The 18,705-nt window shown below is 36.9% G+C and overlaps 2 protein-coding genes across 2 annotated transcripts; both read right to left on the bottom strand.

Annotated features, from left to right (window-relative positions):
• Window positions 1-96: 96 nt before the first annotated feature.
• Window positions 97-9,353, bottom strand: LOC111321592 (growth factor receptor-bound protein 2). The gene is made up of 7 exons (XM_088735621.1): window positions 9,179-9,353; window positions 8,954-9,051; window positions 5,039-5,139; window positions 4,113-4,134; window positions 3,520-3,685; window positions 1,924-2,130; window positions 97-1,643 (listed from the first exon to the last, which is right to left on the bottom strand). Exons 1-6 carry the CDS (start codon window positions 9,338-9,340, stop codon window positions 1,948-1,950), a joined length of 732 nt encoding a protein of 243 aa, XP_088591747.1. The 5' UTR covers window positions 9,341-9,353; the 3' UTR covers window positions 97-1,643; window positions 1,924-1,947.
• A 2,030-nt stretch (window positions 9,354-11,383) lies between these two features.
• On the bottom strand, window positions 11,384-17,361 carry LOC111321614 (ubiquitin-conjugating enzyme E2 S). The gene is made up of 5 exons (XM_022924556.2): window positions 16,563-17,361; window positions 16,341-16,491; window positions 16,099-16,176; window positions 13,404-13,516; window positions 11,384-12,337 (listed from the first exon to the last, which is right to left on the bottom strand). The coding sequence occupies exons 1-5, from the start codon at window positions 16,569-16,571 to the stop codon at window positions 12,074-12,076; spliced, it is 615 nt and encodes a 204-aa protein (XP_022780291.1). The 5' UTR covers window positions 16,572-17,361; the 3' UTR covers window positions 11,384-12,073.
• Window positions 17,362-18,705: the final 1,344 nt, after the last annotated feature.

Raw genomic sequence — 18,705 nt, 5'->3', positions numbered from 1 at the left:
AAGGCTAACTTTCCTGCAGGCTGAGAAACGCAGTACTGATGGCAAGGGTATGCTTGCAAGCTAGATTAAGTAGGGATGAAATAACTCTGGACAATATTTGGCAGAAAATTATTTTTTTATTAATATATGCATTAAAATTAGAATTATGCTTTTCTAGTAAATCATTTGAACCTTCTTACCAATTTGGAGTTCTACATTATGTGCATTAATCCAGCCCTACAGTTTTTTTTTGGAGGGCCTTATTCGCTTTCTCAACCAGAAAAACAGACATGTGTATGGCATTTGGTAAACAAAAGCTAACAAAAATAAATCTAGACAACACCAATAAGTCCAAACCAATTTTGAACCCACTACAATCACGTAAATTACAAATTTATACTGGAAATCTACATAGCATAAATTATATATTGTTGAAGAACAATAGCAGTGATTGGATACATACAAATCATAAATTAAATGATACTTCCAAAAGCAGTTTTGGTAATTATGTGGTGGGGACAATGACCTAAGCTTTCATCAAGGAACTTCTTCCATGCTTTGTGGAGATTAAATCATGATCATTGATTAGATCAGTGGCTAGAGAGGAGTAGTGCGATCAGACGAGCCATCTAGAAAGAGTCTGTAGGATGCCCCACAAACACATCCTTAAAAGTGCCCACCCAGAAGGCTAATGTCAGCTTACCTAGGAAAGATGTCATCATCAAATATAATTGAACTGGCAAGCAAACTAAGAGTAAAGAAAAGGGGTGCTCTTACATGTCTATCATGGCCATTAACATTTGGTTTGGAAATAAAAAGAAAAGCCAGAAATGGAGACATCAGAACTTGAAACTAAGGTCATTATAATAATGATCCTGTATACAAAGGGGAAAAAACGAGTAGGGGAGTGACAAAATGGGAAAAAATTGGAGAAACCACCACCCAACTACCCCCCCTCCCAAAAAAAGGTACAAATACAATTACTATGATTTAACTAATATCTAAATTATGTTTACAATCAAAAAATACAAGAGCTCAAGGAGTTTCTATTTACAGAGTTTTCACAGCCAAACAGAAAGCCAGGTGTTTTATGGGTATCAGTGGTTTCAAAAAAAGTTATACTCTAACATATGCAGGAAAAAGTTCCCATCAGGTCTTAAGTGATACTTCAAAAGTTGCCCCAATTTCCAAACCCGGTTCAAATTATATTGGACCTGCCACATTTTGTAAAAATAATCAAAAGACATCTTCATCAGTAAAAATTATTAACCTATTTACTAGCTCTGTCTTGAAGTTTGTTAGATGCATGTGTGAAATTCCAACTCTTTCAGGACTTTATGTAGAAGTAGGGCCCAAATTTAGGCATTCTTCAGTTCAGTAAAGGGGAGTACACAGCATCGACATCACACCAGTATTCACACAATTATGTTCTGCTGCACTCAAGCTGCATCTCTTCTTCAAAATATCATTGGAAACACTAACTCACTGTCAACTATGTTTGTGATCACAATGACCATGTTATTGTCTAGCCAATGACCTGGTTCTTGTTGGAAGAGACAAGTAGGAATTGGCCTTCTGTTAACAGCCAAAGAGGGAGGGCAGAGGAAGGAAATGTAGTCATCTTGAGGGGAGTGCAAGGGCAAAGTTTACTCCCTTAACCTAAACTGCATATGAATAATAATCATTATCATTTGATGAAATGGAAAAAAAAAGGCAATCATGCAATAATTTACCCAGTTGTTTAAAATACATATTCTATAATGTCATATTAACAGAAAACAAAAAAATTGTAAACAGAGAAAAATTCAGTAAATGTTTCCCTGTGTTGCTTCTATTTTTGTTGGTAATTCAGCAATTTTCAGTGCATCTATTTTCAGAAAATTTCACTCCAAAATAGCAAATGATACCACTCAGACTTATCAATGATCATATGAAACAACATACTTCTTCAGAGTGTAAAATTGAATTTTAAGACTTCTTTTGCACATAAGTAGCAGGGAAAAGCCCTTCACTTCCAGTTGATAAGTTTATGCCTTTCCACCAATTTGCATCTTCCATATCAATAACCTTTATAGAATCTCCACGTTTAAAGTACAACTCTCCTTCTTCTTCTGGTCGGAATTCATATGCCGCAATGTATGTATCTTGTTGCTGAGTGAAAAAGGATAAAAGTTAGAATTCTTACTAGAGTATTGAAATTTACCTACTATATCAATAAAATCAGTCAGTGTAATGAACAAGCCACTGCCCCTGGTTTTTTCCCTTTTTTTTTCATTTTGTCAAGTTTCCATGATAATTAGGCAGTACCCTGTGTTCCCCCTAACTTAAGCACAGCAGGAAAAATAAATTTTCAAACCAGTAACAGCGATCCTTCTACCTGTTGGAGTTTCAAGAATTCCAGGTAATAGTGACAGGTTACCAACTTATTACCAACACATTAGCAACAGTTGGCCAACAGTGTTAAGAAGACTAAAATTGACCGAAAACAGTGTCAAAACTATTCCAGTTTACCACCCATTAACAGGGTACCAACAGGTCACCAACTGTTGGCTGACAATTAGCCAAAACTTTGGCCTGTAACATAACGCAAACTGTCAGTCAACAGTTGGCTGACTGTTGGTTGTCTGTCCACCAACTGTCCACAATATCTTTTGGGAACCGTTCTTCACTTTTACCAGCAATTTTGACTGGTAATAGATACCTCACATGATAAGTACTTCAATTCTCCTTATTGTTCTCTCTACATTCCTATATGGTGCAGACCAGGAAAATTATTACATCAATCAGGAGCTTCTTAAATTGGTGATCATTTCTTTAATTCTCACAATGTTTATATTTGATTCAAGGGTGATACCATACGGAGAAATTAGAAGCCATTCACTGTGAAAAATGGCAGTTAACACCTGAATAGTAGATATATCTTATTAAATGTTTTGTTGGGTAGTATCGCTGAGTATTTTTATGACTTGCGCCATATTTTGACAAGCCTGTAGGACTCCTCAAAATACAAACAATGAGTAAAAATACCTGGTGATACTACCCAACAAAACATCTAATAAGAGATTCAATATCCAACATGGCAAATTGTTATTTCAGTGCGGGCAAATTAGGCAAATATTTCTGGAGTATAAATATTGCAAGATATTTGTACTAGTCTTGTGCATTATTTGTACTCTACAAAGCCCAGTTGGATAATAAAACAGTGTTAGCAAGAGTAAAGTATTTGATATAATTGCAGGTTTCAATTCTTGCAGATTTTGGTGATAGTCACTGAGCCGTAAAAATATGTTCCAAAAGAAAAAATCAAGCGAAATAAATGCTGAAAACATTTACTTCCATCAGTCAAAAGACAAACTTAACCAAGAAATCAGGAGTCAAGTTACATTCTTTGAATCTGAAACCACCACAAATATCCATCTGAAAAAAAAAAATTGCAAGCACTGGTTCCAAAAAAATATTCAATCATCTCTAACCAAGTTTAAAACTTCTCCAAAATTTGCTCTCAAAGCATTAACTTCACTGTAATCCTAAAACTCTTACCTCTTCATCTTGCATCTCTTTTAAGTAAATAGTCTGTGATCTGCTGACAGAGGATGTGCGATGATAGTCGACTAGCTGGTTCAATGAGTTAAACTTAACAACCCACAAGAAATACTTGCCAGCCCCATCGCGTAAGACTTTAAAGTGTTGTACACCTTCACCAAATCTGTATCAAAGGGAAACCATACAAAATTGCACAATTTATAAATAAAAACAAGTTGACAATAAATTTTCAACAAGAACTTACTTTCATTCAAGCCAAATAAGAACAAAGATCAACCTCCTATGTTTCTTTGTTAAGCATCAAAAGAACTAATCACATGAAGGTCCCTTGTTCAACTCCTGTTTGGGGTGGTAAGGATTTCCTATTTTTTTCCTCCTTGTAATCCTATTTCACCATTAAAATGAATGATGAACCTTTTCCATAATAAAATGGTCTCTCCCCCCCACCCCCCCACATACACAAAGTAGTCACTATTGTTACTCTGAGGGAAAGAAACATATAAACACTGCTTAGAACTTAAAGCCATTTTTAACATATATTCAATTCACCCACATGAACAATTTACATATTTCATGGAAGCAACCCTTACCTCACGGACAGTGAAAAATCCCCTGTAATCAAAATAATCAGAACATTTGCATCAGCTCTTCCTCAGAACAATCATAAGAAGTATACACCTCTTGGGTGAATATAGTGCTTTCGGCATGCACTGATTAGCGAGTGCAGAAATCAAAAGAAATTTAGTATTCACCCCTGAGCAGCCAAAGAGACAAAATTGCATGTCAACGGTTTAATTTCTTACCATCTTTTGGTATATTGATAGAAATAATTAATACTAACTTTTTGGTACCTGTGTGGTATCAAGGCTGTGCTCTAAGAAAAATTGAAGGAAGCCCAGTGCTCTGAAACTGTGAAATCCAGGGTGCACAGCATATGCTTTTTATGAAAAAAAAACTAAGATTCCTGAGTCGCCCAAGAGCAAAAGTAAGGCACCAGGGGCCACAAGGTGTGGCTAGACCACAGTCCTGGGTATATACTAAAACAATTATTCACCTCAGTGTTGGTGAAAAATGTGGATACTTATTCACCACTATTCACTTTGGTGAATAACTGTTAATTGTTTTTACCATTCAACTACCAATATCGGATTGTTAATTTCCCTTCTAGCTGCTAAACCCACTTCCTTGCAAATTAGTTATGAGAATTTGGTGTTAAATAAAAACAACAGTTTCTACTTGATAAGTTTGAGTATTCTCAGAACAAGTTTGCTGAATAATGAATGGATATTATAGGGAGAAGTTACATAATTACTGTATTAAATAATCACTTTTTGGAGTTCAAGTGTTAACTAAAATGCATTTTTGCCTGCCATAATCCACCCAGTAATTAGTCTCTATTACTTAATTCTATTGTCGAGTAACAAAGATCTGAAATCCAAGCAATTATGGTAATCTCAAATGCTATCAAAGCCAAGATTATTGGGATAAAATCACACAGGAAAAATAGATTCTGTACCTGGCGTACTTTCGCTTTCTCTGATGAGAAAAGCACCATCAAATTTCTGTTTCAAAAGCAGTTCTTCTGATTTAGCTCGTGTGATTTTGCCATGAAACCAACTGCATAAAAATTGAAAAATAAATAAATAAATAATTCAAGAAATAATAATCCAAAAATTAGTACATATAACCAAAAAATATGACAAGAAAAATTCAACAGTATTAACTATTAAAGTGCCACTGAGATGAAAATTGACCATTTAATTCTGGGTGAATTTGTTTATAGAATGTTGCATTGGGTCAAGTTAAAACCCTTTTTTCCATTAAAAACTCAAAACAAACCTTTAATGACCAATATTACCACTTCAAAGTCACTAAAAAACCCACCATCACTCCTGAAAACAAGTTCAAGCCAAGCCCGCAATCATACAGCAGAAAATGTCATCATGATGTCAAAGGCTCAACAAACTTATGCTTGCTTTGTTATGTAACAACTCTCTTTGTTCGCTGCACTGAGAATCACACATATTACTTTTTTGAGAACTGTTTTGTGGTCAGTCATGAAATGTCAACTTTCACTGATGATGAATTGTCCCAGAAATCATCTGAAACTTCTGAGGATAGTTTTGTGTCAGCAAACAATGAATTTTGACAGTGAATTTTTCTCCATGTAGCATTTGAGGTTGAGTCGCATTATTGCCTTCAAATTGTATATTTGCTGGTAAGGCATTTTCCCTTTTTGTAAGAGATAATCAGATGATATATGATAATTATTTTCAACAAGAGCTGATTGTGTATCCAGGTGGATTGGCAATTTGTGAAACCATTTCTAAGCCAAGCCATTAACGTGTTTGCCTCAATGCATTTGGTCAATGATCTCATTAACCCTTTCTTGCATGCTTTTTACTATCAGTGTTTTAAGAGCTTTGAAGTGAACTCTGTTGTCGAGTTGCACTTTGGCCTCTTTTTCTTTTTTTTTCTGTCTTACTCGTGATGACTGTTGTTGAGCTGCTTCTGCAAGGTTGAAAGCAGAGTTCTTTTCCAACTCTTTTAGAGCCTTGACCTCACTGCATTACAAAGTATGTTATGTTTGAGATACAATAATCTCTCCAAGTTGCATTATGACAATTTTTCAAGTAGCTCTTAAGGGCAACATAAGGCTGAACTGGTGGCTTCCAGTTTGATACGAGACAGATCTAGATGTGTTTCTTAGTTTAGTCCATGAAAGGTGTATTGGAGGTGCAATCATCTTGCAAATAAATTGAGAAGAAGAGTTGGACTGATTTTATATTCATTTGCCAAATGTTGGAATTAATTTGAGACCCTTTAATAGCATGATGACTTGGCTGTCAGATGGTTGATAGTCTGAGAGTTTTTTTAAGAAATTTTCGTTTTTCTCCGTTTCTTTCTCTGCAAGCCCACATTTTAAAGTGTTTCTACACTCTGTGTCTAAAGCTATTTATTCTGCACTTGCTGATGTTAAAGCCAGCTTTTTTAGAGTCAGAGAACCCAATGTTTGCTGAGTACTTTCCTTTGTGTAAGGTATTAAACTAGAGAGTTGTTAAAGGCAGATACTGATTGCCACACATGTAAAGGTAACAAAACATGTAGACTTCCCTTTCGTCAAGATCACACGGAGGATGGTTTTTCTTGTCTCTCTTTTTCAACAGTGAGCACTGAACCTGGCAGAATTCTTTGCCAAGATCCTTCAGAGTACACAGATCTCTTGAAACAGTCTTCTGAGGAGTGTTTAGAGCAGATCACAAATATTCCTGCAGGACTGAAGTTTGTGGACAGATTCACACATATCGCACCCATTTTTCCCAATCTGACCTATTTACAAGGCTCCGATGCGAAGAAATACCACCAACATGGTCTGCAGAATTGCTACAGCCTTGAACTACACATTGATGCCACGTCATTTTTGTACATGTTTTCATAAGAATAGAGTAGAGCACTCTGCTACGTTTGTTTGACATTTTGCCATGTGAGATTGAGTTGAGCCTTTGACATCACCTCCTCTTAGTCCTGCAATCAACTTCCGGAACATGGTCAAATAAAGGCAGACGTGAAATCACGAATTTAACAGCCCAAACAAAGATACTTCTTGTGCTCAGACAAGATATAAATTTAGCTGGGTAGGTGAAGGAGACACACTGAACAACAAAATGAAAAAATCCCCGGGCACTTTAAATAGAAGATTGCAATTAAAGAACTCCTTGAGTACCTTAAACTTTAAGTTTACCACTAATTAAAATAAACTACTGGTAACTTCAGATTCCATTCTTTAGTTTGCTTTATCAATCTACATAAATGATACCAGTAGATAGTTTGAAAGCACAAATAAATAGTAGATGTGGCTCAAGATATAACCAAGAGTAACCGATGCTTCTTTGAAAAAGCATTTTTCTAAAGAACACCAAATCTCAATCATGCCAACTAAAATAATGAGTGAGTCCATGAATTTAAAAACAACAACAACAACAACACTTTGAAATCGCCAAAATTTGTATGTTCTGAGAATGGGAACATCAATGGCAAATTATTTAATTTTCCATTTGGAACTGAACACTGCTCACACATTTTACGCTGATGTTAAGATGCGGCACCATAAGAGAAGGGAATCACATCCAGCCATTTGCAAATTTCTAACTAAAAACATAAATCCACTTTTTTAATCAACATTTTCCTCAGTGTTACCTTCCTGAACGCTTGACCCTTTTAACCCGAGATCCACCCTATCCGAGATCTAATTTCTCCTAACAGCAGTGTTGCTGAGTCAAATTATGAGAATGAAGGAAATGATCACCAATCTTTCAATTTTTTATTGTCAATCAAATTCTCCTTTTTAGTACCAAAAGAAAGATAGAGAGAAGAGTTTGGAGAATTTAGATACTGATGTCTGGGTGTAAAGGGTGAAAGTCCCTCATATTTCATATTTATTATAAAAGCTTCTCTATGAGCAAAGTTCAGGGTGACATCGTCACAAAGAGAGGTGGAACGTTCACTGGAACAGACCATTTAGGTTACTATGTACACATACATGTTTACAGACCATAGCCAATAGAAAAACTTTGCTAGATGATTGTAATCATACTTAGCAATGCAAAACTGCAATTTCATTTTCCAGTTATAAAAACAATATTTCACAAAGAAGCATAGTGAGTGAGTAAGTTAATGTTTATGTCACAAATTCACATCTTGGCCTCAGTGGATAAGTTTCTCTTTAACAAGAAGTAACTGATTCCTTTTACTGGCAGAAACTCATTTGCTCAAAATTAAGAACTTCCTCATCACAATCTACTTCTTTTCAAGTGTTCTATTTCTGAATATTACATTCAGAGCACAATTGCATATTTCGCAACGTGACAAGGAAGATCAAAGTAAAGTTCCTGGAAGGATTTTATGGGGAGAGAGATTATGTGACTTATTCTTGTTGCTGGTGATGATCGGCCATTTCAACAAAACCAGTAGTCTGACTACTGCATTACGGTAGTGAAGGTTTGTTATCGTAGCAGCTTATTGACTTGGCAGAAACAAGGGTCACTTCAAACAATACTTCCCTTATAAACATTCAACCTTGAACACAATGATTCAAACGAAAAAAAATTCGACCTCTGAACAGATATAGAATATAACATTTGTGGTTCCCGGTACGTCAAATTTATGATCAAGATACAATTCGGCCATGGTGATAGGGTGGAATTATGTGGTAACCGCAGTTGTCATTTTGTTCTGTCAAAATGCGATGTTTTCTATCTGAAACGATTCTTGTCATAAACCCTTATAAACATGCTGACCTACGGGCATTACTTAAGCAAGAGTAGAAGTTCACTTGAGAGTGTAGTCTATATACCTCAAATCAGCGAAAAACTACTACGCAGAAAAAAGTTCTGACACGAGCTTGTACACGTACATGCATTTATGCACTAACCTGTGCGGTTTCAACTGGATGTAGTTCGCTGGAACAAGCCCCGATCGCCCTTCTTGTTCAGCCTTATACCAATTTTTATCGTCATCTGTTTTGATAATCTAAAACGACAACCAAACAAGACAACATCATAAATTCCAGTGTGTGGGCATTTTTAGCGGTATAGGCATCTTTGTTTATATTGAGCAATGGCGTCCGCACAAAGAAGACATTCTGCCTTCGATTTACCTTTAAAATCGACCCTTTCTTAAAAGAAAGCTCATCTTCTGCGGTAGCTTGGAATTCATGCTTCGCTGTAGCTTCCATTTTGCGACCTCTTCCCAAATGCGACGAACTTCCTACTACATGAATATAGGGCTGTACGTTCGAGAACAAATATGATCGACTCATGCGTTCGAAGTAGGAATGGGAACGAGTCGCCTTCATCCGTTTCCTAATATGGACTTAGTCATCTCGAATTCCGAATTCAGCTAAACCCCAGTCCTAGACCCATCGGATCAAGTGAACCATGTGTGCCCCTTTTTAAAATTGTCTCTTTCCTTCGACCGATTCTAATAATGTAAGGGAACTTCTGCCCCAATAAAAACCATATAGACTGATAGTAGACGCCTAAAAATTCGGGAAGAGGGCTTTTTGATAATCTGTTAAATTCCCTTCCTAATGTACGCAAACTGATGGTGATAATAGTAGTAACATCATTATTTGAAACATTTGCTCGCAAAACTCAATGCTAGATCATCACTATTATACATAGAAACTTCTAAAAACTTCTAAAATCGTTTATGAAGCATTTTGATTTTTGCTTAATAATATTAACAAAAACTAATAATAACTAATAAAACTGTGAAAATAAAACCTTTATTCACTATAATCACTTAAAATATTAACAGAAATTATGACAATATGCCTGAAAATAAAAAAAAATGCATTAAAATGTCTAATAATAAAATTTATCTGAGTCAGTTTGGTCAATTGATCAATTAATTGAAACTGTATATTTTATTAAACCAACAACATAATTTTAAATATTTAGAAATTTGATAATAATATCAATAGTAATGAGTAATTGCACAAAGTGAGTGTCATCCACCCTCTCAGTTGGATCAAAAAATTACATTTACAGCTCAGAAAACTCTAAATAATCCAGATATGACATTGGTGGAGTGAATGAATTCATCATCAAAATTTCATAGGAAGACAGTACTGTACTTCATTTAAGTCTGCCCTAGATAGCAAACATTGTGCCATATGAGCTTCTTGCAAAGTGGAACTCAACTACGCAGGCATGTCAGAGTAAGCAGTTGTTGATGGATAATAAGTTCCAGGCACAAGTCAAGTCTCATGATGGTTTTTCTAAAGGGCAAGTGGAAACCTTAGTTGGTCTTCTATCATCCAACAAAATCACAAGGAGGCAACATTATTTTCTTCTCCTTCTTCACAATCAGCATTGCAGGATGTGCCTACAGGCAAAGAAAAGTTCACACCGAAATGCTAATTATAGTGGTCTGCACATGATCATTGCTAGACTCCTTGGGTCGGGTCAGGCTTGTGCTGCTCAATGCTTCCTGCCTTATTGCAGGCAAAGAAACCCTAGTGCCAAAGTGCTCAAAATGAAAGCCTGCTGGCAAGCAACCTTCTCCAGGGGGCCAACTGCCATTGGCTGCTTTGGAAGAATGTCAGGTCATTTCTCCCATTTTGTCTCCATAATGTACTCCACATAAGAGTACACCATGGGAGAGGTAGTGGATGGGACAGGAAAGAGAAGAAATCCTCCCTTTGCTTTAAATATCTCAGTCTATGCATCATCACTTTCAATGCTATATTGCCCACTCACACTTTTGAGATGACCAAGTATTAGAGTCACAGTTTGCCTCAGCCTAAAAGGGACTAAAGGGGTTTTTTCTTACAGTATCAATAATTTCCCAGTTGAAGGGTTATCTTCTTCTTTTTTTCCTCTTTGTTCCTAGTGGAGCTCCCCTTGGGGTGATACCTTGTCATGGTGGAGTTGTGTCTCTAGGACCCAGAGAGCTGTGCCAGCAGGGACTTTGGTCCCTGGCAGGTCTAACCATGCCAGATTGGTTGAAGGGCAGAGACCAAACGAAGAACAGCCCCTGGTCCTCCAGGTTGGGGGTTGGGCGGCGGGCTGATAACTTGCTCCCAGAAAAATAAATATATTACAGAAACCAAAACTAGAATTACCACTGTGCCCTATCGGGAAGCAGGGGTACAAGATACTAACACCCGATTGGAGCACTGTGTGAAGCAAAGAAAGGTTATGGGAATACATAAATATAAGAAATAAGGGACAAAGATTAACCCTACACCAAATTCTCATGAAATGTATGGTAGTCAGTTCGGAGAATTGATATCTATGTGTTGGGGGTGAATCAGGTAATTTTTTTCAATTCTCAAATCACCATTTTGCACACTAACTTCAGAGAGCAGCTGATATTCATATAATTGGTACACCTCTAACTTCATCAAATGCTTCGAACTTAAAGTCATCTTTTTAAGGGGAGTGACATTGACATCTACAAATTACGAAATCTACATACTATAATTACATGATAACATACACTGACTTAGTCTTTCTGCAGAACAAATGAGACACCAGGATGTCTGATTTAAGTAGAAATGTCCTTTTACGAAATTTGAGTTACTTTCCCTTGATACACCACTTAATTAAAAAACTAATACTCAAGAAACTCTGAGAAAAATTAACACACAGATCCTGAAAAAAGGCAAAGTGTTTATACTTAAAAAGTTGATCCCAGAATCGTAAGTAAAGCGGAAACATTTCTTGAGGTGAGGTTTAAATAAAGATGGAATAGACCAGTCAAATGTTGTGTAACTAAACTGAGATGTTGTATCTTAGAAGTACAGTCTGATAGAAGAAAATATCTTTATCCCATTTGTTAGACTTATTTCAGCAGCAATTAATGAAATCAAAACTAAAATTAAATGTTGAATTTAATTCCCTTCAAATATCAGACCCGCACTTTAGTGGGGAGTGATCTCTTTCTGTATAAATGTGTGAGCAGCTCCACAATATATTTACACTGTACACTTGACATATGGTATAATTATTATGATTACTTTGATAATTGAGACATGAAGTAACTATTAGAGTCTTTTTAAAGCTCTCTTCTTGTCTTTTTTCTTCTTGTCTAGTGCCTTGTCACTGGCTCTTTTAATCCCTTGGGTTGCTTCAAAAGTTTCTCCTTTTTCCATACTCTCCATTTTATTACTGTGATTTGTCTTGGCATGGATGTCTGTCCACCACTGAGCTCGTTTTGAATAGTCATCATATCTTTCTAAGAGCAGCTTGCCAGCTTCTTCATTTAATGCAGATTCAGGATTTGGAACAATAAGAAGACATTTTATAGTCTACCAAGAGAAAATCAAGAAAGTCAAATGTTACATGTAAAACACAAATCATTCTCCATTGCAAACCAATGAAAGAACGTACTTCCATAAACTATGATAAACCCCTCCACCCCACCCCCCCAGGCTTATAGTTTCTTGGGTTTGGAAATGGAGGGCTTATGAAAAAACTTACAGGAGCCAAAATGTGAGTCACTACCATTTTTTTCTGATTTGTCACCCAGATCTGGTGATCACCATATACAGTCTGCATTTTATTTTGGCTTGAAACCTACAATACTTGAGGCGGAATGAAATCAGGCTTTCAGATACAAGTACAAGTTGTATCGAAATGCATTTGTGGTAGATTTCCATTCATTTCCAGGTAACCACTCCCCTCCCTTTAAGGTAGACTTATGGTTAGTGAGCTGGACTCTGGTTAGTGAGCTGGACTCTGGTTAGTGAGCTGGACTCTGGTTAGTGAGCTGGGCTCTGGCTTGAGACCCAGCTGATCAATGCATTGTGTTCTTTGGCAAAACACTTTTGATCACTTTCACAGTGCCTCTCCATGTGCATAGTGGGGAACTGTCAAGGACAAGCTCAAACTGGATGGATAGGCCACTTGGCTTGAGTACAGACTGTAATTTACTTACTCTAATTTTCGACATGTACTAATTTATTTCTCACTGAATCACCACTGTGTATCTTATTAAGCAAATATATTTCCTTTTATTTTACTTCCTTTGAATAGGGTTTTAAGGTTGGTTGTACTGTCCTCAAAAAGTCTTCTTTGCTGATTGTATAATTAAACCTAGAAAAGTCTACAGTTAAAGTGCTTTCAACAGAGAATGGTCAAATACTGACAGAAATGAAAAGAAAGAACCATCAATAGGGCTATATGTGGGAAGAATTTTTAGATGAGCCACATGGCTTCAGTGCAGACTTCATCCACCTACTCTCCTCTCCACAAAGGCCTGCTTGCTTTTACTCTGACTTGTTTTGCTTACTTTAAATTCTGTGTGGGATCTTAGGCCCAAAAGATCATTAAGCTTGCTTTGCAAGATCATACAATTTTAATTAATCAACTTACCAATAATATATGCTTTACGCCAAGATCTGGTTTCCAATCTTTTTTTAGCGTGTTAACACAGATTTCTCCGTTACTGGCTACATTCGGGTGAAATATTTTGGTGGAAAAAAATCCTGAAGAAGCAAATGGAAATGTATACAATAAGAAGTCAGAAACTTATTCCCCACTCCTGAATATGTGAGGCTTTGGTAGGGTTTTATTACATTATTGGCAGCTCTTCATGTCCAGCCCAGTTGGGAGATTTGCGTATTTTTGTCCCCTGACTACAGAAATGTTTGACATTGGTCGCGATTTGCGGGAATGTACAAGATGTTGGCTACTCTTCTTGTACAGATTCATGGGCATTCTTAGATGGCACCCATTGCCCTTGCAAAGATTTTAAAGTAAAACAGAATAAACCCTGGTATGAGAAATAATGAAACCTGTATCTGAACACCTCAAAGTCGGTAGAATCCAAATATTTCACTTTGACCTCAATCAGTATTGTAGAAGTATTTTTTTTGTGTATTATTACAGTTTTACAACTATTTTATTGTTTATATCTAATTAAACTATCTAGCTGCAATGTATACATAAATAGAGTATGTATCAAAATATCAATCCATCCTTAGGGCATCCAATAAGTGCTGGAAAGCAACTACATTTTTGCATGTGATTTCTGTTTTACTAAAAAAACATGTCTTCCAAGTTCTAATCCCTTCAACTCTCAAGACCTGATTGTTAAATTTCTCCTCTAGGTGCTACACATATCCTTGTTAATTAGTTACAAGAATTTGGTATTAATTAGTTCTTATTAACTGAGCGGGAGGTCTGTATGGGAGAATCTTGACCGAGGTCGCCAGTACAGACCGAATGCAGCGAGGTCTGTACCAGTGACCGAGGTCAAGATTCTCCCATACAGAATGACCTAGCTCGGATAATAAGATGTTTATTATATGGCTGTGTCTTATATGCCAATTTTTTATATTCTTTGTACCTTTTTTTTCGAGACCAGTCTAGATGCCAGTCTGGATGGGAAAATCTAGACCGCTTTCAATATTGATTTCAGCCAATCAAATTTGTGAATTCAGTAGTTCCCAGTCCTTGTGAGACACAGCCATACAATAATACAAGATGAAAACTTCTACCTGATAAATATATCTTATTAACCAAGCGCGAGGGCCGTACTGGGAGAATATTGGTTCGAGGTCTTGACAACAGGAACCCAGCGCAGCGAGGTCCATACAAAAAAGACTGAGGGCTGATAATCTTCCAGTACGGTCCCGAGCAAGCTTGGTTGATAAGAGATTTATTATACGACTGAAGTTCAAAGGGATACAAGTGCGGTATCATTCGGGACCATTTGGGACAGTGCCTGGTCCAATACTTAGAGAATATTGACCGGCAATAGAGCATTTTGATTGGTTGATTTTAGTTATTGGCCCTGTGACTGCCTGAGTCGTGTAATAAAATTGAGTATTCTCATTATCTGTTTGCTGGATTGTAGGATAATGTATAAATATTATGGGAAGAAGTTACAAATTGATCACTCGCGGGAGTCAAAGGGTCAAGTAAATTGGTTTGCCTAAAGTTTCGTTCACAGTGTCATTCAAACAATTCTTGCCATGCACCAGAACCAAACAGTGTATAAACAAACCATAACACAAAGTACAAACTCTCAAAATTTTGGATCAAACGTAACTCATCCTACGCAAGAATAAGCCTCCTGGTCACCATAGCACAAACAGTTTTAAACCCATTTTCAGTTGTAACATTTGGATTTTTAATGTTAATGATCTGTTCATTAAAATCTTCAGGGTCTTTTGTTTAAAAAAAAAATAAAGGTAATTTGAAAAGTCACAAAGTAACAATAAAACTGGCCAAGCACTTGATACTTGCCTGGAAAGTGAATGTTTTTACAAAGGTTATTTCTTGAAAACAAAAACAAAAGTCACATGCAAAAAGTACCGAACTTTTGGGCACTCTAGGAGCTGGACATAAAGCACAGGGCTGTGATCAAGCAGTGCCTGGTGGCCCCTGGTGCCTTACTTTTGCTTTTGGGCGACTCAGGAATCTTAGTTTTTTCATTAAAAGTATATGCTGGGCGCCCTGGATTTTACAGTTTCTAAGCAATGGGCTCCCTTCAATTTTTCTAAGAGCACAGCCTTGAAGCATATAATGTAAAACATCACTTTGTTAAAAATACCTTATGGTGTTGTTTATGTCAGAAACATATACCAAGCCTAAACACTTAAAATTTGCAGAAAGAAATGAGATCACAAAGTAATCATTTTTTTTTTGGCAACATAATTTTTCCTATAATCATTCAGTAGAGGTGAAGATATGCTCCTCGAAAAAAAAAAGAGATACTAGTCATCAGTTTGTAAAAAATGAAAAATCCGAATGTCTCAAACATCATTTTTGTTGATTGTTTAAGATTAGAGCTGCCCTCTTAACAGAGGTTCCAAGATCTGTAAAATCACCTTCAAGGTTGGGAGCTTTGATCATCCACTAAACCAGTAAACGTAACATGTTAACAGTCGACGAGTGAAAGAAATCAATGCCTTCAAACCGTTTCAGTTTGTGTTAAAAGAAATACTAAGGAAGAATGAAAGACAGAGTACAAAAGTACAATAACCAATGATTTGTACAGTGACAATACTAAATGTTCACATCATATGCATAACATCCTAGTTCTGACTAGCTACGTTTGTACCTTTTGGAGGACTGGCAGGAAAATCCTTCCCAAGAACTAGTTTCACTCGAAAGAGTCCTCCTTCGTAAGGGGTACCAGCTGTTCAAATCAGTAAAAATGCATTCCACGGTTAAATTTTCAAGCTAGGGCACCGTAAAACGGAACAAGAATTCAAATTTAACAACATCTACTCTATATCTACCTGAACCACTTGGAGTTTTGAATTGCAATATATTTTCGCATCAAACACTAAAGAAACATACCTGGGCCTTCTATTGTTGCTTGTATGTCTGTTATATCTTCATCGTTGCTTAAAATCTTGATGCCTTCGGGAGGATCACAAGACAAACTCCTAAGCTCTTTCATAACTTGCTTGAGGATTTGAGGATGAAGATTCTCGACGTTCGAACTTGTCTGAAATGCGTGTAAAAGAAGGATTGATCAGCCCTTGGAAATCTGCAAAATTCTGACAACAAAGTTCTTACCGATGCCATTCGCTTGAGTCTTTCTCCAATCCAAGGCTTAGGAAAAAGCGAACAAAACTCGGGAATTACGGCTACTCTGATAGTAGAGTTCGTTTTCCGTAAGCCAACGCACAGAAGAGCGTACGGTTTTTGGTTTGTTATTCTATTAACCAATCAAATTGCAGATTGAAGGAACGAGAGGTCCTGGTTCTTGAGCAGGCGCGGCTGCACGTGACAAAAGTGCCACCGGCTACACAGGTCCACAGAGGTATGCACTTATGTGAGTCTAGAAAAAAAGAACTTGGCGAAGCAGACTTCAAGGAAGCAATCAAAAATTAACATACGAAAGAAGAGAAAATCAACTGTTTTCAAATTTCAATCAACCAGCCTTTTTCTCCTTCACTGTTTTTCGATCAACTTGTCAGGAATCAGGAACCACTTTACTCTAACAGCCACACGGCTTAGAAATTGATATCTCGTACCTCAGCAGCCAACAGCTCTAGCTACAGGATGCGAAAAAAAGTACTGTCTGAAGAATCAATTGCGACAATTTTAATCAAGTGTCTTATTAAAATGCTTTTGGGTTTAGGTTTCCAAAGCTCTATCAAAAGAGTCACAAGGGCAATGATGCATAATTGGATAATTTTTTTCCTTTGTCTCCAGTTTTAAGCCCAGATTTCGTTATCTTCTGTTCTTTAACAAACTGACGTCAATTTTCCACAGAAGTAAGGTTAACAATGTTCAAAACTAAAGTGAAATGGCGCAGCCTCGTGGTTTCACCGCAAAGTTTGTCATTTCTATGATCAATAAGGTTATAGATGATGGAAAATTGATGTCAATTTGTTTATGATTTTATTAAGCCTGCTTATGCAGCTAAGTTTTCGGGAAATAACGGGCGCAGGCGCGCATTACGAACCAAGAATTTTCCTTTTTTTCTTGTTTGTTTTTTTTTTTTCCACGTTTTCGTTCGTTTCGACTAATTCTTCAAAAATTTCTGCTAGTATCCCAGTCTAAGATTGAGAAACTCTTCGCTGTCCACATTTCTAATATTTGCAAATGTTTCCACGCGAATAAATTTTTCTCCGACAGATTGCTGAGTATTGCTGAGTATTGCGTCATCAGTTATGATCTACAACCTTCTTGACAATGGCTCTCGACCAATGAGCACGCGAGAATTTCCACGGTTATTGTAAAATACTGTTTTGTTGTTATTTTGTCGTGGTTTTATTTTTTTCCCGCCCCGTATATGATTACTTTCTAGAATAAAGTTTTGAGACCTGTTGTTGCCGTTTATTAACATAACAATCTTTTCGCATAAACACAATTTGTATTATAACCTAGCCTTTCAAACAAAACAAAAGAAAAAAATATCCAAGAAAAGTAAATATTTGCGCAGAAATGTCATGAGTTTTAGCATTTCTCAACAGGCTAGAAGTCATGTAAAAATTGAACAACTAGCTACAGTTTATTATATCTAGACAAAGGATTCTGGGATATCCCGCTTGTTTCAGCTTGTCAGTTAGTGACAGCGATGTATCAGTTTTGTATCAGTGCGAAAAAATAAAAGAACCGAGGAGCTGATGACGCACACAGTGCGACGATTTCAGGCCCAATTCCGTTTGGGGAAAAAAAATCATGCCAGCCAGATAATGGCTCCAATAAACACAACAGGAAGTCGATAAACAGAGAAGTCAGCGAGCGAGACCCCTCTGACTTTTGTATTTTGCTTTACTATTTATGTGAATTCGACTTAACCTTTGAACCAATCCCTCTAAGAGTGACCGGCATCTAATTTCTCCATACCGCATCATCCTTGAATCAAACATTAAAGTCATGACAATGACGGAAATGATCACCAATCACGGAAGTTCCTAATTGTCACACAAATTCTCCTAGTCAGGACTAGAGGAAATGTAAAGAGAAGTGTGTGGAGAATATTTATTACAATGATAAAGATTGAAGGGAATGGTGTAGTGGTGAGAGCGCTCGCCTCCCACCGCTGTGGCCCGGGTTCGATTCCCGGACCTGGCGTCACATGTGGGTTGAGTTTGTTGTTGGTTCTTGTCTTTGCTCCGAGGGATTTTTACCGGGCCCTCCGATTCCATCTGGATAAAGTGGACAAGAAGAGCCACCCAGTGGAATATTCATTGCTATATCATCATCA

Source organism: Stylophora pistillata, chromosome 10 (genome assembly GCF_964205215.1).
Source record: "Stylophora pistillata chromosome 10, jaStyPist1.2, whole genome shotgun sequence".
Classification (NCBI taxonomy): Eukaryota; Metazoa; Cnidaria; class Anthozoa; order Scleractinia; family Pocilloporidae; genus Stylophora; species Stylophora pistillata.
This window is presented reverse-complemented; position numbering and strand designations above follow the sequence as displayed.

Bases quoted from the DNA above. Each gene is read 5' to 3' on its own strand.
- LOC111321592 (XM_088735621.1), bottom strand. From the start codon at position 9,340: ATGAGTCGATCATATTTGTTCTCGAACGTACAGCCCTATATTCATGTA. The intron at 9,052-9,178 runs GTAAATCGAAGG...TTGTCGTTTTAG, and splicing joins AGAAAGGGTCGATTTTAAAG to ATTATCAAAACAGATGACGA. The intron at 5,140-8,953 runs GTTAGTGCATAA...ATTTTTATGCAG, and splicing joins ATCCAGTTGAAACCGCACAG to TTGGTTTCATGGCAAAATCA.
- LOC111321614 (XM_022924556.2), bottom strand. The intron at 16,177-16,340 runs GTATGTTTCTTT...TGATTTGAACAG, and splicing joins AGCAACAATAGAAGGCCCAG to CTGGTACCCCTTACGAAGGA. The intron at 13,517-16,098 runs GTACAAACGTAG...TTGCTTCTTCAG, and splicing joins TCCTGCCAGTCCTCCAAAAG to GATTTTTTTCCACCAAAATA.